This window comes from Leptodactylus fuscus, chromosome 6 (genome assembly GCF_031893055.1).
Source record: "Leptodactylus fuscus isolate aLepFus1 chromosome 6, aLepFus1.hap2, whole genome shotgun sequence".
Lineage (NCBI taxonomy): Eukaryota > Metazoa > Chordata > Amphibia > Anura > Leptodactylidae > Leptodactylus > Leptodactylus fuscus.
The window spans coordinates 138,209,674-138,232,156 of record NC_134270.1 but is presented as its reverse complement, the minus strand read 5'-3'; the positions used below and the strand labels follow the sequence as shown (position 1 = coordinate 138,232,156).

Below are 22,483 nucleotides of genomic sequence, written 5' to 3'. Positions count from 1 at the left end.
TGGAGTTCTGCAAATACCTGCTCCATGTCCATCGCAACACACCAACATGGCCTGCAGGGCTGAGCTAGGCAGACTCCCCCTATGGCTCACCATAAAGAAGAGGGCGCTAGCTTTCCAGGCACACATCCAGGGGAGCAAGCCTGACTCCTACCACCACCAAGCATGGCTAAGCCACCTTAGCAAACCAGACACTCACCAACCAAACAGCAGCCAGCCACCAAACCAAAAACACCAACAGACGATAACCAAGGCCGAAATAAAGGCGACCGCAGAGGCAAACAGAGAGCGGTACATTGAAGAATGGAGAAACGAAATAAATAACTCCAAGAAACTCACCGTGTACCAATCCCTACAAAGGGACTACACCATGGCCACCTACCTGGAGAGAATACGCCACCCCAAACACAGACAGACCCTGAGCCGGTACAGACTGAGCGCCCACAACCTGGAGATGGAGATGGGGTGACACAGGCAGACATACAAGCCACGGGAGAACAGACTGTGCCAGCACTGTGACCAGGGGGCCCTAGAAGACGAGACCCACTTCCTGCTACACTGCACCAAATACTCAGCTGTGAGGGCCGTCTACTACCAAAGACTCTCTGCCCACATCCCAGACTTCATATCTGCAGACGAGAAGAGGAAACTCTACATCCTACTGGGAGAAGAAGAGGCCACTGTGGAGATCGCTGCCCAATATGTGTCCAGCTGTCACCAAATAAGAGGAAGATGAGACTCCACGGACTGTTATATTTATCCCAAAACACCCGCCCCACCCCACCCCACCCCACCTCCCCATATAGCAGTCACCAACGAAGAGGAAGATGAGACTCCACGGACTGTTATACCCCAAACCAACCGCCCCACCCCACCTCCCCATATAACGGTCACCAACGAAGAGGAAGATGAGACTCCATGGACTGTTATACCCCAAACCACCCACCCCACCCCCACCATTCACCCACCCGAGTCCAACTCCCCCCCCCCACACACACACTTTACTAGCTTTGGCAATGCCAAATATCTATTCGGACGTGCTTTTTTTGATTTGATTTGATTTGATTTGATAGATAGATAGATAGATAGATAGGAGATAGATAGATAGATAGATAGATAGATAGATAGATAGATAGATAGAAGATAGATAGATAGATAGATAGATAGATAGATAGATAGGAGATAGATAGATAGATAGATAGATAGATAGATAGATAGATAGGAAATAGATAGATAAATAGATAGATAGGAGATAGATAGATAGAAGATAGATAGATAGATAGATAGAAGATAGATTGATAGATAGATAGATAGATAGATAGATAGATAGATAGATAGGAGATAGATAGATTAGATAGATAGATAGATAGATAGATAGATAGATAGATAGATAGATAGATAGATAGATAGAAGATAGCTAGACACTTAAAATAATGTTTTGCATGGTTAGAGGTGGGTAGAACCAAACTTACTATTTAACTCTATCCTGATGAAGATTTTGTAGTCACTCGCCATGTTTTCAAGAAATGTCCCAGACTTGGAAGTGGTCTTGAAGTAGAAGGAGATGTCCATACTTTGGCCTGGCTGGAAGGTTGGGTAAATGAGGCTGTTGGGTTTCATTAATGTCACCGTGTTCCAAGTATTTTCTGTTATCAAATAAGAAAAGAAATGTATTCAGTAAAACATTCTTGGAAATGCTGAAGGCTTTAAGGACAATAGCATGTCTAGCCAGTGTAAGTGAAATATCCAGCAATAGCTACTGTAGGGTGCCATTATAGGGTCACTTTAATGCCCAGGCACAAAATCATGGATACAATAGGACAAAAAGAAAAGTGTGACACCTATACAAACCATCCTTCTCTCCCCAAGGAATACTCCATGTATATAAGTTTATGGGAAACTTGGGTGACATTGGACATGGTGCCCATATCCATAGGAATTGTCTTCGTGCTTTTTACAGTCAACTGATCTCCATAGACCCATCAACTAAGGCCGAGATACCAAAATGAAAATGTTATCTTACATGGAAGCCATTCTAAAGGGTTCCAGGTACCCCTGAGGGGTAGTGCAGAGTCAGGGCATAGTCACTGTATGGCTCATTGGTACCGCTCTGTAGGACTCTGCAATGCATCTAGGAGCTAGAATGATTTTGATGGTTTCATGGATAATGTCACAATTTTTGGGACTATTTTGCCTGGCATTTTTGATCTGTGACTAGGTGTGATCAGACAATAAGGGATAAGCAGGGGGTAGAGGATAAAGTGTAAACCATTAGGATACTATGGAATAGAAACACTAGGTTATCTCCAACTCTTACTGTCTCCATAACAGCGTAGAGGTCCCACTGAAAACCAAGCCTCGGAACTGGAACGGTTGGTATCCCCCACAACAACTTGGGTCACCGGTAAATGATCACGAAATGTCAGTAAGCCTTTATCGTATCTCCTAAGAAAAAATCATAACCAAAAACCAATATTAGGACAAGTACATTACATCGTATGTAACATGTAATTTTTTTTATTAGTACCAAAAATCTTTCTTAGTGGGGTGGCCACTTCTGTACATATGTAAGAGGTAAGAGTTTGGCAAAAATTGGGGAACAGGCATGGGATGAAGCAAAAGAACAAAACAGAGGTCTTCTCAGGGACCATAGTTGAGTATAATGGGTCTGTGTTTGAGGCTGGAGAAGCTTAGGCTGTGTTCAGAGAGGGGCCATAGATCTAAAATCAAAAACACTAACTAGAAAACCAGGAGTATTCCCATGTCATCATCAGATCTTCTGGTGTAACTGTGTATCAGTTATACTTGGGATTCTCCTCTAACCCCTGATACACCACAGACCTAGGCAGATCTCGAAGCTTCTGGATCCCAATGCAAATTTGTAATGGGGTCCCCATGTGCAATATACTATTTATAATACTGGTCTTCTCATGGTGTCTTCTTGTGTTGTAAAGAGGCATTTGGGCCCCCCTTAGGCAGTGCCTGGGAGCAATTGCTACCTCTGCACCCCCAATGTATTATCCAAATTATATTGCTTCAGAACATCTGATCCTACAGTGAGAGGCGATTCTACATGTACGTTACATAGGACAGAATCTAGAATTAGATTTTTAGTAAAACAGAATAGCTACTGAATATTCTATACTATGGGTCAAGGTTATGTCATTTTTCCCTGTAGTGAATAATAATCCAGTAAATATCCTTTACATACCACGTAAGATGATCAGCATCACAATTGCAGAAAAATCCAGGATCAGCACAGGTTTTCTCTATGCCGCAGGCACATCTCTGAATGCCGGGGTTAGAGCCACCCCAGTAAAAATGTCTCTCATTATTCCGTCCCATCCAGAAGCTGAATGGCAATCCCACTGTCAAAACAGAACATTGCTCAAAATAAAGTGTGTTCCCCCCTCATCACTGATCCCTACTCCCGTTTCTCAAATTCCTGCTTGACACAGCCAGAAATGACAGGGAAAGCGCTCCCATATATTCACTGGCTGTAATGGTGACCCAATGGACCTAGTGGTTAACTGAGTTACATTCCCAGTTATGTGAAGGCCAGCAAGGATCCAAGCAGTGTTGGAACGGGAGAAGTATGGGATTGGTGAACTAAATATATGGACATGTCTTCCCTTTCCAGACAATATATGGTATATAAGTAAATATAAGCCCGTACTTACTTGGCGAATTGAGGAGTCTGGATCTGTAGCAGGAGAATTCTATTCTTTGCTCACAGTATTCGGATCCATTAGCCAGCGAGGACACTTCCCCCCAGGATGCGTTCCAGTAGTTTACCTCCCCTAAAAAGGGGTTGTCAGGACTGGAGCCGACGACTTTAGTGCGATAATACCGGTCATTTTGTACCGTTGTCCACGCTCTTTCATCTGAGGACATATGGAATGTATTAATACAACAATCATGACATCACTAGCAGCTAATATATAACTCTACCCCCTCCCTGGATCATGGATTTATTTATATGGTTTTCTTACTCTTTATCTCCATCATTCCACTCTTTTAAAAGGGACCTGTCAAAACTTCGGACATGTCTGCTTTAGTGAGTACTTGCAAGGATTTTTGAGCTTCTTTTATGTATATAAAATGAGTTTCTGTCTGTGTGTTCTTTATGCGCAACCAAACGACTGGACCGATCCTCACCAAATTTGGTACACAGGTACATCAGGTGTCCGGGAAGGTTTTAGACTGGGCCTCAGCTCTCTAGGACATACTGTTCCTGAGATACAGTGTTTCCAAAAAATGACCTGCATTAGCCAATACAAGCCTGCAAGTCTTTCAATCATATTCCAACTGCCATACATACAGTCACATAGAATCTTGCAGGCACTTAGTCTTCACATGCACACAGCTTTACTCCATGTTTTCTTAACAACCCAGCCATTTTTCTTCTCTGCTGTAGTTCAGGTTTAAAAGAGCAGGGCGCGGTGGATAACACTGTTACACAAGGTCACATACACACAGTTTTGCTCCAGGTTTCCATAACAACCAGCCATTTTTCTTCACTGCTGTAGGTCAGCTTTAAAGGGACAGGGTGCGGTGGATAACACTGTAACACAAGGTCACATACACACACCTTTACTCCAAGTTTCCATAACAACCAATCCCAAGTTTTTCATTGATATCCAAACTGAAATACACATGATCACATGATGCTTATGGACCAATGGAAACTCGTAGGTTCTTCAGTCTTCACATACACACAGCTTTACACCAGGTTTCCATACCAACCAAACTATTCTTATGGGGCGACTACACAAACAAAAAATTAAATATACCCGTGCAAAGTCGGGTCCTACTGCTAGTTTCTTATAAGTCCTTGTTGAGCGTTCCTCTTATTCCCCCAACAAATATACAAAAAATAGATGTTACTATTCCCTTTATTATAGAGGTGTGTCCCTACACAGTGTAGTACTGTCAGCCCTGATTGGACAGTGTCAGTGTCACGCCCCAAACTGGGAACACCCAGTTGTCAGTTTGTTATTTCTCTTGGCAATGTAAGAATAGAGTGATGGCACAACAGAGAGTTATATGAGAAGACGTGGTACCTGCAGTAAGAAGAGTATATGTACAGGAAGACTAATGGAAAGGCTTCTTCTATGATATGTACCAAATCTGAGTAGTAAAGATGTCAGATCTGTGACTTACAACAGATACTGAATGCACTAGCTCTCGTTTTATGACACCTACTAGAAAACACTCCATATTTTAAAGAACATTTCTGCAATGAACTTTGGTATCAATAAGTAGGGTTATTACCCGATATGTCACAGTAGACCGAGAATGGCTTTAAGGGGCCGCTGCCATCAGGATCAATAGTGTAATTGCCGGAGTATTTTCCACTCATCCTGTAGGCATCACAGTTTTCCTTGAAAAGAGCTGAAAGCAAATATTAATGGATTATTTGTAGGCAAAAAAGTGTACAACACTTCCAATAGTTAAAAGATACCAATTATTCCCACATCAGTGTAGAAATGTTATCATTTCTGTACTCCTAAAATGATGTAACATCTGGAATGAGGGACCAGCCCTGTATAGATGTCAGTACCCTGTAATGGTGTAAGTCTAGTTCACTGCAAGGGGTTTTATGGGACTTTAATATTAGGATTTCTTGCAACTCCATCATTCACTTCATTTAAATGGACACTGCATTGTTTAGGACTGAGCTGCAGTACCAGGAACAGCTCTGTACACCACATAGTGGCTGTACCTGGTACTGCAACTCAATCCTATTCACAAACTCTATGTGGCTGCACCTGATAAACAATGAAGATCAGAAGATGTAACAGTATCCATCATCTATTAGATTTTTTTTATCGAACCAACAACATAGAGGAAAATTCAACTTTTTGACTCTACAATGGATGGAGCTTTTTCAGGCATGAGACCCAGCGATTGTCAGGGATATGTTGTTCGATTGGTTTAATGGACGCTGTTTCCATTTCTGCTCTTTGGATTGACTAGAGGGAGTAAAGACTGTAATGGCATTTTATGGCCCCAAAATGCAAATTCAGGAAGGGTAGAGAATGGGTTACAGTAATAACTCACATTTATGGCAGGTTTCTCCTTTGTAGCCTGTCATGTCACAGTAGCAGAAGAAGTCATCCCAGGACTGGTAGCAGCGACCTCCATGCTCACATAGATTCGGCCTACACCTGGAGACGTGAGAGTTAATAAGACGACACGATTAATAATCTTCTATTAGACAAATCAATATGTTTTATGTATTTAGTGTTAGTTCACATAGAAGTGTAATAAGCCTATAATAAATAGGATCTTATTGAAGGATCTTATCTCCTGCATAAAGGAAAGTAGACAGACTTAATATATAAAATGTCCAAGTTCACTCACCCTGTTACAGTTCTTCCCTGAAGCTGGAAGAGTACACCTTGGCTTCAGTGCACATGCCCCCTACCTCCGGTACTTGTGCAGGGAAGTCAGGGTGTAGGTCCTTGGCTTCACTGAAGAATTGCGCATGCGCAGAAAGCACGATAGATGAGTCCAATGAGAGATCATCTCTAGATAAGTATAAAGGTTTCTTTTTTTTAATGTGGGCAAGAATGGATTTAAAATAGGACAATCTAGTACACTAAACCCACAATCTATCAGGACCTGTGGGTGGTTTCCAGTCCCAAATTGACTGGTCAGTTTCCCTTTAAATATGCGCAAAATTTATGCAACATGTAAGAAATGATCCATTTGGCACAAATTAGGATAAGAGAAGCACCAACAAAACTGAATCCCACTTAACATAACTTCCCCATTGGAGATAAAAAGTACACAAAAAAGTGCCCCACCCGATTTTATATGGCACCCCAGAATGCTGGGATGGTAAATACGGTACAAAGATATACTTTTCCTTATACTGTTATTGATGTGATGCATCCATGAAAAACAAAGAGATGCCTCTGACGACTGAATGATGGGGATATTGTCACTCCTTAGGGAGAGACCACCATGTAGGTGTGTAGAGTATTATAAAGCCATTTTTGCTCCACTGTGGGGGATTATGGGAAAAATATGCAAATGTGTTTCCCAGGATGTAAATAGGGAAACACTGCCTCTATGCTGCCCTCTATTGGAAGCAGCTCCCTTGAACATCATGCCTGACTTTCCAACAAGCCTTTAATTGCAATGATGCAGGATTTTGCCAAGTCAGTGTCATTCCAACTGCGGATGGCGCTGTTTCGATCTGATTGGATCTCATCAGCACAGTCTAGGGAGAACTGACTCTATGCTGCCCTCTATTGGAAGCGACGACTGTGGACATTTGAATAAGGCCTAAGAAGGCAGTAAAGATGAAGGCATGGTACTGGTGGGACCTCCAGCTATACAATTCTGCACCGTAAAAACTAAAATTGTTATAAATACCTGTCGGCAATTGCACAGACATTAAACATGACTTCGGAGAACCTCCCCAGCCACCCCAGCTGCATACGATGGAAGTCAACAGGTTGTCCGTCCACGTTTATCAGTTGCATGCAGCCATGAAACGCCGTCTGGTTGGAATAGCAGCCCGAGCCTGCAGCTGGTTTGGGACAACCTGTGAAAAGAAAATGGTGGTGAAGAAATGTGATGATGTTCTTCAAGTTACCAAGTTATTTGTTTGTTACATGCATGCACAAGTATAGAAAAGAAGAATGTCATAGTAAGCGTTACTATTATGTAATGGGGGTCCTATAAATGGACAGCTGTCTTTAGGATAGTATTCAGATTGCAGTCATTGAAGATGGAAGGGCAGTCAAATGTCTATTACGCAAGAGCCCTCACTACTTCCCGAAGTCCACCAATAGTCACAATTCACATTTGGAATTTCAATCACTTATTTATGTGACTGGTTTGGGCCAAACCCATCCAGGATCTGGATGCCAGGTTGGCTGCAACCATAATCTGTTGAAGTGCAAGACCAGTACTGACTTTACATCCCAGAAGCCTGTAGGATCACACTAGAGTCACCTACCCGTTGTCCTGGTCTGCCAGAGGACCACAACAATGGGTAGGTGGACCTAAAAAAAAAGCGATCCATCAGGTGTCCATTGTTTTAAAACTGAAACTGGTGGAGGAAAAAGTCCTGTGTTCTATAAATGGAGAATGTGAATCAGGTCGCTTGGAAAAGAGAGAATGTGACTTTAGTCATACAAGTTTCAAAGGATGGGAAGACGGAAATGTGCTGAGCACCTTACTCCATCCCATACAGGAAGGCTAATATAAATGAATGGGAATGTCTCCTTATCATCTATTGTCCAGTGAGGACAAGTGGTTGGGATGATGACCCAGAAGGGCAGCTCTAAAACCTGAGACAGAGGGCTGGAATCCTAAAACATGAGTTTGGTCATTTTACATGTGGGCGTCAGCCATCCAAGTCTGAGGGTGTTCTTCTATCTCCTCCAGCCCCCCAAGGAATATGGACTGCAGTTTATAAATGAGGTTTTTCTCTTATGTCTTCCATTTATTGTGTAACTGTTTGATTGTTGTATATCATTTTATTGTTTCTTTTTGTATTTTTTTCATAAGCACTGAACCGCTAAAGCATTTACCTTAGGTTCACACTAGTGCTGTCAGTTGGATGTGGCGACCAGAACAACGGAGAGGTGGACCTCTAAAACCGTTATACACGAACCCTGACAATAATGGGGTCTGTCAGGTGTCCGTCATTTGACATTGAAACCGGCGGAGGAAAAAGTCCTTTCTCCTCCACCGATTTTCACCAGACACAACAGAGACTCCAGTGCGGATGTGAAGGTAGCCTTAATGTCTGTCCCTGCTAGAAAGAATTGAATATGTGTGCGTTGAGTTCCCGTTGACTGGAATTCAAAGAGCTGGTGGCTGTGTACATGGGGTGCAGAGACAGTGTTGGGGTGTGATTTATTCTCAATTTGCACCCGTGTATAAGGTAAGCAGAGGATTGAGTAAGTGGAGCAACTTAACCCATTGCAGTCACACTCACGTCACGGTGTTAAAACGATACCTATGTGACAAACCCGCCTATGTGACAGCTGTAACATTATGTACGGCATATTAGTACTGGAACACCTTCCTTCACGGGTAATAGACTAAGACAACACATTGAGATGAAACGCTGCATACTAACAAGATTTAAGTAGAATATCATTCTGGGGATGAAATAAGACAGAAATTCTCACAACCTTCAAGCAACTGCGAGAAATATTTGGCACAATTATAATGAAAGACTGTAAAAAGCTCCGCACCTGACTCTTATGAGAGGCGCAGAGTATTTCAGGATGTAATTCGTGTAAGCTACATTATAAATGATAAATGAAGAAAACCGCAATGTGATATTACATAAGGGAAACGCACGGTTCAGGATTGCCAGGACTTTTTGTCTATGTATTAACCAGTTTATAACAAAGTTGTCCAGATTTACTGTTACGTACAATACCAAAAAATAAATCGGACAACTATCGACTACTACTACCGGGGAAACCCAAAAAAGTATCACCTAAGCATTGTGCGATTCATAGCCAATTTAGAGATGAGCGAACACTGTTCGGAAGAGCCATTCCGAACAGCACGCTCACAGCACGCTCCCATAGAAATGAATGGAAGCGGCCGGCACGCGGGGGGTTAAGCGGCCGGCACGCGGGGGGTTAAGCGGCCGGCCGCCAGCAAAGTCTGTGTGCCAGGTGCTTCCATTAATTTCTATGGGAGTGTGCTGTTCAGATCGGCTGATCCAAACAGTGTTCGCTCATCTCATTAGCCATGTATGTAACGTCAACTTTCCCAGACAGACCCCACTGACTTATGATAGGGTTCATCAGACTCCATCATGGTGTCTAGAATTATTTTTGTGCTGTTTTTTTCCTGATATTTCAGTATGACGGCGTCTGTGAAAAATCTAAACCAGGGCCAGGTTCCCTTACAGCCACAGATAGGGTTAACTCACACTGAGATTTTTGCAGGAGGATCCACCTCAAAATCCGCCTTCAAAAAAGGCTCCCATTGACTGATTCAGCCGCAGCGTCCATGGCTTGAGACATACCCCTGTTTAGGCCCATTCATTCAGGCCTAATCAGGAGTGGAATGCTGCGACGATGGTGCATCGGCATCCCATTGCGACTAGCCGCGCAGAATGTTCACAAGCTGGAAAAGGTTTCTGCGTGAACATACCCTTAAGGGGGTGGCCCAAGAATTGTTGATGGAAAGTATAAAATAAAAAAAGCATACTATACTCAGGCTGGGTTCCTATCTGCACTGTAGTCCGTCACAGAAACCACCGAAAACCGACAGAGAGAAAAGTCCTGCGTGGTTTAGAAACAGCGGACATTGACTATAATAGGGACCCCGATGCCCATGTGTAACCGTTGTTTTAACGGTCCGACTCTCCATTGTTTGGATCTCGCGGCAGACTTGAACGACAGAGACAATGGCCATAGCGTGTAATGTATGCCACCAGTCTCGTCACCTTGCCAGAAGTCCTACACCCCACGTAACTGCTGAAACCACTCAGTGTCCCCAGTTGTCGCTGGAGAGGGACTGGTGATGTCACTCACATAAGCCAGCCACAATAACTAAATCATGGCCGGGTTTCAGAGCATACAAAGCTCCTGCATTGATGGTCGTATCCATTGGCAAGTGATCTAGATCAAAGATGTCATCACTAAGAAAATCTTTAAAGGGGCTCTAAAGAATGCCAGTCTTAATAAATTTTCCCACTAGGTGGAAGAATGAAGTAGCATCTGTATGTCACTTTTCAACATCGAGTCCATAGCAAAGATTTTTTTTACCTCCGAAGTAATATGTATCCCCTGACCGGAGCTGGAATTGGTAGTTAATCTTGAACTGTGCGCCTTCATCTTCATCAATTATAACCACAGCAGAGTTTTCTCTGGCCACCAAAGAGACCGAGTGCCAGAAGCCATCATTTAGCCGGTACCCTGAAAGAAGGATCGAAACCAGAGACTGTGATATATCCACATAGCCGTGCAACCACTCAGACAGCAATCTACTACAGCACAACAACCTGCAATCTGCGTCTCACAATGCTAGGCTAAAAGTGGTGTTGTACGTGCTGGGCCTCACTCATGTATTTAAAGAGAACCTTTCAACATCTCCACTAGTTCTTTGCATCTGATAGTAGTTGCTGTTCCCCTGATTCCAGCACAGTTGAAATTTTTTCGGTAGCCCCACCATTCCTGAGCAACAAGTGCAGGTAGTTTTGGTGCCTGATGTGCCATTTAATCTCTGTACTGTCAGGAGGGCGGTGTCAGGCAGGGGGCATGAGTCAAAGCTCCAATCAGAGACAGTCAGTGTCAGAGTTCAGAATCCCACCCCTTGTCTGCTCCTGCCTCACATCGCCCTCCTGACAGTACAGAGACTAAATATTATATCAGACACCAAAACTAACAACGTTTATTGCTCAGGTATGGTGGGGGTAGTGAAAAAATTCCAACTGTGCTGGAATCAGTGTAGCAGCACCTACTAACAGATACTAAGAACTGGAGTTGGTAAAAGGTTCTCTTTAAAGATTTCCAGGATACAATATGGAAACAAATCACAGTGTGTATATGTCCTTGTCAGGGTGGAACGTGCACAAATCCACTAAAGATCTACAGTATATGTAAAGCATGCAGATTTTGCCATAAACATGCCACAGCTTTGCTACAGATGCCTGAAAATCCAAAGAAGAAATTATCCACCATGTCTGTACACCATGTCCGCCTCATGGTTCTACTAGATTTATGTCTAGAGTATTACAGCAGGTCACTATTGGCAGAAGAAATGGATATAAAACTAAGTAAGCTACAAGGCCTGCTACTCACCGGCCGCAAACACCAGCTTCTTTTTATGAGGCTGGAAAATGGTCACATTGATTTGACCTTCGCTTAGAGCCATTTCCAGTGATCCCATAGAACCGGCAAAATTGGTGAACATCAGAAGACCAATGGTGTCCCATGTCCGAAATTTAAAGCTCACCATCACCTTTAAATTGGCAGGAACTCCCGGCACCATTAGATAGTTGTTAATGCCAGAAAATGTGACAGGAACATAAGGCATTTCCACACACGAGGTACGCACCTTACCCTGTGAAGTGACCCAAAGAAAATTTTACTTATTCATTTATAAAGTGCCAACATATGAAGACTGTGCATTGCAAATTACCACTATTTGTATTACAGGCTGCATAGTGCAGCCTATACTACAACTCAATGTTAGACAAGCCTGGGAGCCTTCAATAAGCTCCTGGCTGTCATGGCAATGGGTCACTGGCCCTGGATTTCGTTCCAGGGCTGGAGATCCATGGCAAAAATGAACTGATTGTGGGCATTAGCGATGGGTTGCAACAGCTGCCATATTTAAGTACCCAACATCTGCCATATTATAACAGTGTATGTCGGGAATAGATTCTATAACATCCACTGCCAAAAAATCAGAGCCTACAAAATAATTCACATAAAAAAGGCGCAGTTAATAAATACCCCCCCCCCCTAGGGTCCATGAAAAATGTCTATATGAGTCCATTAAAACCCACGGAATGGGGCGTTCTTTCATGACAGTGAATAATAGCTGTATGAGGCTGGGGTCCCATGTGGTATAAACACCATGGGAAAAAAACAGATGTCACATGACCACTTTTCACTGTCGCGGGTCTACAAGCTGGTGTTAGAGCCCGAACTAAGGGACAGCCGACAGTGTACAATAGAGCTATCACTTTAAATGACCTTTACCCCTTGCATTGTATTATAATGTAAGAGTAAGTGAAACATAAACATGACTCCAGCTACAGCGCACACATTCACTTACTGAATATTCATGGTATATAAAGGACAATTGGCATAAATTGTGGGAAATTATTGATTCAGCCCAGCATGGAATTCATTAGCGCTCTCGGATCTGAGTAAAGAGGCAGCTGCAGGCGCTTGTAAACTAATTACGGAGGCGCACATCCCGCCCATAGGGAAACATGCCTTTATCCAAAATCATCCCATGTCTGAGCGGATTGTCATTTGGTGCTGATTATAAATATACCAACAATGCTGAAAACCAAATCCCACTGGTAACAGAGTTCACAGGTTACGGTCAAATTGCGATTATTACTATAATTTGTGCAAAATTGCAGTGAAAAAACACCATTTGTCAATTTTCATAAAGGCATTTTCACTACAACATGTAAACTTACCCCATCTTTTCAGACCCCTTAAGTATAATAATCATAGGGCTAGGATAGGTGAAGGAACATATAAAACACTATTACTTACCCCTCCTGGGCTCTGGCAGGCTTCGGACCTACTTGGTGAAGTCCCAGACGTCACATGGGCCGGGCTTGCGTCCTTATGCGTCGCAATGCAAGCCCAGCTCAAGTGACGTCTCTTCCATCATTGAAGATGGCTGACATCAGCAAGGTATGCGCCGGAGATCAGGAGACCCCAGAGTATAATAATTAATATGGGTGGTCCACAATGGGGCATAAGACTGTGTGCAGGGGCCACTATGGGACATAATACTGTGTGCAGGGACCACTATGGGGGATAATACTGTGTGCAGGGGCCACTGTGGGACATAATACTGTGTGCAGGGGCCACTATGGGGTATAATACTGTGTGCAGGGGCCACTATGGGGCATAATACTGTGTGCAGGGGCCACTATGGGGCATAATACTGTGTGGAGGGGCCACTATGGGGCATAATACTGTGTGCAGGGGCCACTATGGGGCATTATACTGTGTGGAGGGGCCACTATGGGGCATAAGACTGTGTGAAGCGGGCACTATGGGGCTTAATACTGTGTGCAGGGGCCACTATGGGACATAATACTGTGTGCAGGGACCACTATGGGGGATAATACTATGTGCAGGGGCCACTATGGGGTATAATACTGTGTGCAGGGGCCACTATGGGGCATAATACTGTGTGCAGGGGCCACTATGGGGGATAATACTGTGTGTAGGGGCCACTATGGGGGATAATACTGTGTGCAGGGGCCACTATGGGACATAATACTGTGTGCAGGGGCCACTATGGGGGATAATACTGTGTGTAGGGGCCACTATGGGGGATAATACTGTGTGCAGGGGCCACTATGGGACATAATACTGTGTGCAGGGGCTACTATTGGGGATAATACTGTGTGCAGGGGCCACTATGGGGCATAATACTGTGTGTAGGGGCCACTATGGGGCATAATAGTGTGTGCAGGGGCCATGATGGGACATAATAGTGTGTAAAGGGACCACTATTATGCATAATAGTGTATGCAGCAATGTGGGGGTAGGTGATCGATCGGTCGGGGTCTTTGGGATGGGGAGGTGTTGATAGGAAAGGGGGGCCCATGTGAAATGTTCTCCTTGGAGCCGCGCCATTCCACGTTACACCACTGGGACAGGTATATGATTCGTCCTGAGTCTTGCCCTGGGCTGACTGCATACACCGGTATGTGAATTCAGCCATAGAAATAAATGGGTCAGTGTGCTAGCTGTTAAAAAAACACGTGTCCTGGAAACTATAGCAGCATAAATCTGCTGACAGGTTTTACTAATAATTATATGTTAGTATTAAGTTTAAGTTGATTAAAAATAGGCGTTAAAGAATTCATTTGCTGTGAAATATCTCAGAAGATGCAGCGGAGTCAATGACATTGTGAACAAATGAATATAAGTGATGTTTCCGACAGATGATGTGGACAAATAGGGCGATCAATAGAAAAAGGATGCACGCTGTCACTTTGTGTGACTGCTCCTCTCTACAAATCCACGTAATACTCCTCTCTGGACACACCATGAAGCGAATAGATGATTTATTTCTCCTTGCCAGATCCGCAATGTGCACATTATTAAAGACAATGTTCTCCAGGCAGCCGCGGAAGTTCTGCTTGTAAGTTATAGCTTTTCCTTCATGTAAAATACCAGCAAAGAAAATCTGCAAATGCAAAAATAAAGTCCTAAAAATACAGGCTAGATATTATTGGTTATACAACAAACACATAAAAATAGTCAGCACTGCCAAACAATATATATGATATGTGCAGGTACATATTACTATGGCTGCAATGCAAATGCAAAAAATTGCAAACAGCATAACGTAGGATGCCGCCTGCATATATAATGCAAGTTCTTAGCACACATTTTTATCAAATATGAGCCCATCTACCAGTAACAAGGCGACCTCTTTAGACTGAACCCTACATTACAAAAATTGACTCTCTGGCTCTTGGTCTCCATATGAATTAAAGGGGTTGTCCGGGATAAAAGCTAATCCTTACACTAATCTAAACACCCTTCCCCCACCTACTTTCTAAATTACATAATTTATCAAAAATGTATATTTACCCATATTCCTGGGGCAGTCATGTGACCGCCCCAGGGACATTTGCTGGTTATCCTGTGATGATTCATATCCCCATTTCCAAAAACGGAACATCACTACTACTTTCCCCCATCATACTTACCTCTCTTCCTTCCAGTCTTCCTCCGACTGGATGGCTCCTCCCTTTTTTCTGACTGTCGGTGCGCTCAATAGTCCCAGCGCTGCTCTGTGCTCTGCAGCCGATGATCCACCTCTACAGTGCAACTCCCACGCCGACACAGGAGAGGTGGATCGTTGCTGCAGAGCACAGAGCAGTGCTGGAACAAGAGAACGCACCGACAGTCAGAAAACAGGGAGAAAGACTAGAAGGAAGACCCATAAGTATAATGGGGTCGGGAGGTTGGTGGGATAGCTAGAGAGACAGGGGAGTGTATGGGAGGGAAGGAGGGAGAACGGAGTGAGAAAGGAGGGGGGGGAGTGAGGTGAGAGGGGTTAGTGTGGAAGTTACATAGCAGGAAGCTGAACCTTGTAAACAAATGCAGAAGATACCAGGAGCTCCTAGAGACACCCAGAAATCACTCAAAACTTTGCTAAAGGTATATGGTGCACTTATTAACCCATTAATAGTACTAACAGACCTTTTTTTATAGAAATAAAAAAAAACATTTTCTGCCTGAAAAACACTTTAAGGGGAGAAATGGTCAATTGTGCAATGCAATTCTAAGGCTTGAGAAAGCGCACATAGCTGCGCGAAACGGCTGTTGCCTGCTTGCCATTCTATGCTGTTTTTCCCTCCCTGCACGAATTGTTTTTAAAGATGTGCTACCTTAATAAAAGAAGTCTTTTATGAAGATGAGCCTCGGTGTGGGTGAGTGCCCTTCCAATTTTTCCTACATTGGACTCTGCTTAGCCTAGGACATTAGTGGTTATTAAGGATAGATTTTTTAATTCCCCCTTTCACTGGTGGATTTCTTTTTGCCTGGCTGTAGAGAAAATTCTGCTGACCCGGAAAGTACATGATCACGCAAACTGATCGAGGAAGCGATAACACTGGATGAGTAAGCATCAGTCTACTACAAGCTTAGATTTTCATCAATTCTACGGAACAGCTCACATGTAAATAAACCCATGTTGCATAAATTGATTTTAAAATATCTCCATCTCTCCTTGACCAATTTTTATGCCTAACTAAACATAAGGCCTCCACCCTCATTGCACCAAAATGCCCAGTGAAACATGAGCGATAACAAAAAATGCTGAGTACTACCTCTTTATCCAGATCTAGCTGGTCGAAGTGCCCCTTCAATCGTATTCTCTGTGTTTCTCCATCCAATGTTATGTTGAGATCACGCAAATTTCGCCGGATATGTACCGAGTGCCAGTGCTGGTCATCTAACAGGCTTCCTAGTGTGGCAACTGTGTGACCATCTACAGTTTGGAGAGGGCTGTCTCCTGTAGTAGAAATACAAAGTATTGACGTTATCTTAGATTGAGATATCCAAGGAAAAGCGAAGATCAATATACAAGTATTGTCTTAGTAATCTCTGAAGGCAATACAAGCATACCCAGGCTAATTCGGAAGATCATTTGCGCCTTATGAAGCTCCAGCGTGATGTAGTCTCCTTGTGAGCCTTCTGCATGCATCAGCACCCCATCCTTCTCCAAGGTCTTGAAATTGAAAGAAATATCATCCTGTAAAGTCCTATTGGTCTTTCTTCTGAATTGGTAAGAAATGAGGTCATCGCCATCAAAAGACAAGACGTCATGGTCTGAAGAGGAAAAGAAAATTGTTATCGTACACACAATGAAGTGGCCATGTTGACTGAGGCTGTCTATTACTTATCTGGACATTTCTTTACTTGGTTCTTGGATTAAATAGGACCTTTCACTACCTCCACCAACGACAGTTCTTAACATCTCCACTGATTCCAGAACAGTTGGAATTTTCTCTCTAGATCCCGCCTTTCTTAAGCAATCAGTGCAGGTAGTTTTGGTGCCTGATGTGCTATGTAATGTTAGGTGGGTGATGTCAGGCAGGGGGCGTGACTCAGAACTCCAATCAGAGGCAGCCAGTGTCAGAGCTCAGAATCACCTTGTCTGTTCTGCCTGATGCTGCCTTCCTGACAGTACAGAGTGTAACATATTGGGCACCATTAATTAACAGCATTGATTGCTCAGGAACGGTGTGGGCTAGAGAAAAAAAATCCAACTGTGCTGGAATTAATAGAGCAACAACTACTAAATGATGCAAAGAACTGGACTTGTTGGAGGTGGTGAAAGGTCCTCTTAAAGTTAGAATACTAACAATGGAAATGGTAGGTCCAAATATATATAATAGTTGTACAACTTTGCTAACAGTCTTTATTAAAAATATTCTACCATATGTACCTATCTTTATGTATTACTTACTTCCCTCTGCCCCCTGCTTCTTGCTAACCAACTTCTGAACACACTGAAAACACAGCAGGTTAATGTTATTCCCACAAATGCAGCATGGTTTACATCTATCATGAATATCCATAAAAAGATATTGAGATAAAAAAAATCACAGCTTGTACACTTATATCAGTGTGATAGAAGAATGAACAAAGAAGCATAGGCATTGAGAGCAAGACAGGAGAAAGAAGCTTGTTTTGCAAGGAACACCCACTGAGCTCTGAACTAGAAGATGCACAAGCAGGTTGAGAAAACTCTTGATGTACACAGAGCTATCTAACATAGTTTTCCCATTACAAAAGTTGTACATACCCTTTAAGGTCTGTTTCACATTTGCATTCAGTATTCTGTTCAGGAAATCCGCATGGGGACCCCTCGAATGGAATACCAAACACATTGAGCAATGAAAGACTATAATCGGGTCCGTGTATTTTCCGCACGGTGTCCGCACGAGTCATGTGGAGAGGAAAGTAGATCATAGTACTTTCCTCTCCACATGACTCGTGTGGACATCGCACAGTACACATAAGCTCACTGCTTGTCAATGCATTTGGTATTCCATTCGGGGCTCCCCAAACGGAATACCAAACGCAGCTGTGAACCAGGCCTAAGATGGAAAAGTATTATTGTTTTTTAAGACCTTATACCTATTCAGAATTCACAATCTATCACTGATCTTCATTTGCTTAATTCATCCGTGAAAATAATTTCTTGCTTCATCAGTTGCATTTACATTTCATTAATACTGAGCTGCATTCATCAAGGAAAGCAATAGGCGGTGAATAGTGATCACCCTATTGTTATGTGGACAATGATCACCCTATTTCTATATGGATAGTGATCACCCTATTGTTATGTGGACAATGATCACCCTATTGTTATATGGATAGTGATCACCCTATTGTTATGTGGACAATGATCACCCTATTTCTATATGGATAATGATCACCCTATTTCTATATGGATAGTGATCATCCTATTGTTATGTGGACAATGATCACCCTATTGTTATATGGATAGTGATCACCCTATTGTTATGTGGACAATGATCACCCTATTTCTAGATGGATAGTGATCACCCTATTGTTATATGGATAGTGATCACCCTATTTCTATATGGATAGTGATCACCCTATTGTCATGTGGATAGTGATCACCCTATTTCTATATGGATAGTGATCACCCTATTGTTATGTGGACATCGATAGCCCTATTGTTATGTGGCCAGTGATCATCCTATTGTTATAGGGATAGTGATCACCCTATTGCTATATGGATAGTGATCACCCTATTGTTATGTGATCACCCTACTGTTATGTGGATAGTGATCACCCTATTGATATATGGATAGTAATCACCCTATTGTTATATGGATAGTGATCACCCTATTGTTATGTGATCACCCTACTGTTATGTGGATAGTGATCACCCTATTGTTATGTGGACATGGATAGCCATATTATTATCTGGACAGTGCTCACCCTATTGTTATGTGATCACTCTATTGTTATGTGGACAGTGATGACCCTATTGCTATATGGATAGTGATCACCCTATTGTTATGTGGATAGTGATCACCTAATTGTTATGTGGATAGTGATCACCCTATTGTTATGTGGATAGTGATCACCCTATTGTTATGTGGATAGTGATCACCCTATTGTTATGTGGATAGTGATCACCCTATTGTTATGTGGATAGTGATCACCCTATTGTTATGTGGATAGTGATCACCTTATTGTTATGTGGATAGTGATCACCCTATTGTTATATGGACAGTGATCACCCTATTGTTATATGGATAGTGATCACCCTATTGTTATGTGGATAGTGATCACCCTATTGTTATATGGATAGTGATCACCCTATTGTTATGTGGACATCGATAGCCCTATTGTTATGTGGCCAGTGATCACCCTATTGTTATGTGGATAGTGATCACCCTATTGTTATGTGGATAGTGATCACCCTATTGTTATGTGGATAGTGATCACCCTATTGTTATATGGACAGTGATCACCCTATTGTTATGTGGACAGTGATCACCCTATTGTTATGTGGACAGTGATCTCCTCCATGCTATGTAGTAGGCAGGTATGTAAAATGCTGTAAAGTAAGAACACTTTCAGAAAGAAGGATTGATAGTTTATCTTTGTCAATTATCAAAATTAGGTGAATTAACAAAACAGAAATCTAAATCCTATCAATATTTGGAGCGACCTTTGCTCTCCAGAGGAGGAGTCCTGGAAGTGATGATCCGGCCCCCACAGAGCCCTGATCTCATCATCTTCCAGTCTGTCTGGGTTCTCATGAAGAGCCAGAAGGAATGGAGCAGGCCTACATCCACAGAAGATCTGGGCTTCGTTCTCCAAGATGGCGAGAACAACCTCCCTGCTGGGCTCCTTCAAAAACTGTCTGTAAGTACCAAGAAAAATTTATGGAAGATAAAGGGCAAAGGTCACACCAAATATTGATGGGATTTAGATGTCTCTTTTCTTCATTTAGTGAATATTGTTAAGTATTATTACTGTGCAGCATTTTTCTACACCTGCCTAAATCTTTTACACAATACTGTTCATGTGACTGATACAAAAAACACACAAATTAAAGCCTATTAGCTAAAGTTGTCAACTTACTACTTTCACAGCCATAAAGTGCAACCCGAAGCCCAATCTTTCCCCTTGGATTCCAGGCTACAGGGATGAAACGCACATAACGTGTCCTGATGGGATAGTAGAGGCGGTGCTCCATGACGCCCGATGTATTAACATTGCCAAAAAATGTCTATTTCAGACAAAAGAACAAAATAACACTAAGTAACATGGATAGAAGATGTATGCACAATGACACTCAATTCATTTCCATAATACATGAAGATACATCATTAATACATGACATACTGTGACCGTCTATGTGTTATAAATACCTAAATATTTTAGTTTAATATGCTGCCCTATGTAAGAGCTGCTTATTACAGCTATAGGTAACCTATATGATAACCTATATGATGCCTAATAAGAATACTGATAGACTATAGAGGACAGGTCTGCTGTATTCATGGGGGAGCAGTTTTTCCTGCACCATATAGTGGTGTCTTATACGCTGCCCTGTACTCACATACATAGAATATTTGGACATATTTTGCTACCATGAGTATACACCTATAGCTATAATAAGCAGATGTTCACACTATCAGACTCTACCACCCATTGTCTCTGTTTTCTCTTACAATCCTTTACTGTCTTCCTGTCATTCCTGTCTTCCTGTCATTTTATTGATCACTCTTCTGCAGAATCTCAGACTTCCTCCTTTGTGACTTATCGGCATTCATTATGGGTGACTTCAGCATCCCCGTGGATAAATTACTCTCCTCTTTAAGAACCTTTCCTTTATCTCTATGGGTTTTCCAAACTAACTCCCTAAGACGTGAAGAAGGCACAGGAATTGCACTGAAAAAATTTCCAGTTGGTTCTAGGCTCCCATTAGCGTGTTGGCTCTCCATCGTTCGGAGACCCACATGGAGACCCAAAAGACAGAGAGCCTGTCTACTAAAGAAATGGACTATAATGGGGTCGGCCAGGTGTCTATTCGGTTTCAGTATAAATCGAAATATAAATAGAAATTCCAACACAGATGTGAAGACGTGTTAGGAGAAGTGTTGAAGCGCCATTTTGTGGAGTGGAAGGACATTCACAACAGAGACCTTAGAGTACTGATCCTCCTATGCCACAGGACAGACAGGACAGAGCATCTTGGGTAGAGTGAAATAGACTGGTGCATATATTGAGAGAAAGATACACTAAAGTACAAACTGGTGGAACCAACAGTGGACTTCTCAATAAGATCTGCACCTCAATCTGTGGTGAAAGCTGTTGGTTGCTGTTTTGCATCACTATCCATTAAAGTTGTGTAAACTGTTTCCCTGCAACCACCAGGCTCCAGAGTCACCTACCACTATGGGCACTATGACTCCCATCTAGCTCAGGGGACTGAAGACCATTAGGCCTTCCTCCGGGGGAAGACTACCACCGCCATCAGATACCCTTCAGGCCCCTTAGCTCTGCACCAGCCCAGGAGGAGAGCTGGAGGAGTTTATTGACTCTACAGAACACTTCTACTCACAGCCTCCGGATATCCTCCAATGCAGTGGCGTAACTACCGCCATAGCAGCAGAGGCAGCTGCCACAGGGCCCGGGACATTAGGGGCCCAGTGACAGACGCTACCGCTGCTATCATTTTATTCAGGGGTCTTTTCAGACCCCCAAGTATAATGATCAGCGGCCCGAGAGAGGTAAGAAACATAAAAAACAGTTACTTACCTCTCCACGATCCTACCAGGCCTCCTTCCTGACGTCTCTGACGTCACATGAACCCGGCCTGCGTCCCGGGTCATGTGACGTCCGACGTCAAGGACAGCAGAGGAGAAGGCAACGGAGAAGACAGCATAGGAGCCGGGGACAGGTAAGTAACAGTGGTTTTTTATGTTTTTATTCCCCCGGGTCTCCTATTAATATACTCTGGGGTCTGAAAAGACCCCAGAGTATAATAATTGTTTATGGGTGTCCACAGTGGGACATAATACTGTGTGCAGGGGCCACTATTGGGGATAATACTGTGTGCAGGGGCCAATATGGGGGATAATACTGTGTGCAGGGGCCACTATGGGGTATAATACTGTGTGCAGGGGCCACTATGGGGGATAATACTGTGTGCAGGGGCCACTATTGGGGATAATACTGTGTGCAGGGGCCACTATGGGGTATAATACTGTGTG

At 43.0% G+C, this 22,483-nt stretch overlaps 2 protein-coding genes across 2 annotated transcripts in view; both read right to left on the bottom strand.

The window, feature by feature from the left end:
* TUBG1 (tubulin gamma 1) overlaps positions 1 to 22,483 on the bottom strand; it is a 549,244-nt gene that overhangs the window by 284,211 nt on the left and 242,550 nt on the right. The gene's annotated exons all lie outside the window — the stretch shown is intronic.
* Positions 1 to 22,483, bottom strand: part of CNTNAP1 (contactin associated protein 1) — a 67,831-nt gene that overhangs the window by 13,133 nt on the left and 32,215 nt on the right. Inside the window, exons 4-16 of the mRNA XM_075277340.1 lie at positions 20,346 to 20,493; positions 16,839 to 17,042; positions 16,541 to 16,725; positions 14,746 to 14,886; positions 11,793 to 12,054; positions 10,758 to 10,907; positions 7,384 to 7,555; positions 6,061 to 6,167; positions 5,272 to 5,391; positions 3,678 to 3,881; positions 3,209 to 3,365; positions 2,315 to 2,442; positions 1,470 to 1,643 (exon numbers count right to left, since the gene is read on the bottom strand). Of these exons, the coding sequence (XP_075133441.1) occupies positions 1,470 to 1,643; positions 2,315 to 2,442; positions 3,209 to 3,365; positions 3,678 to 3,881; positions 5,272 to 5,391; positions 6,061 to 6,167; positions 7,384 to 7,555; positions 10,758 to 10,907; positions 11,793 to 12,054; positions 14,746 to 14,886; positions 16,541 to 16,725; positions 16,839 to 17,042; positions 20,346 to 20,493 (2,152 nt within the window). The remainder of the gene's footprint in view (positions 1 to 1,469; positions 1,644 to 2,314; positions 2,443 to 3,208; positions 3,366 to 3,677; positions 3,882 to 5,271; positions 5,392 to 6,060; positions 6,168 to 7,383; positions 7,556 to 10,757; positions 10,908 to 11,792; positions 12,055 to 14,745; positions 14,887 to 16,540; positions 16,726 to 16,838; positions 17,043 to 20,345; positions 20,494 to 22,483) is intronic.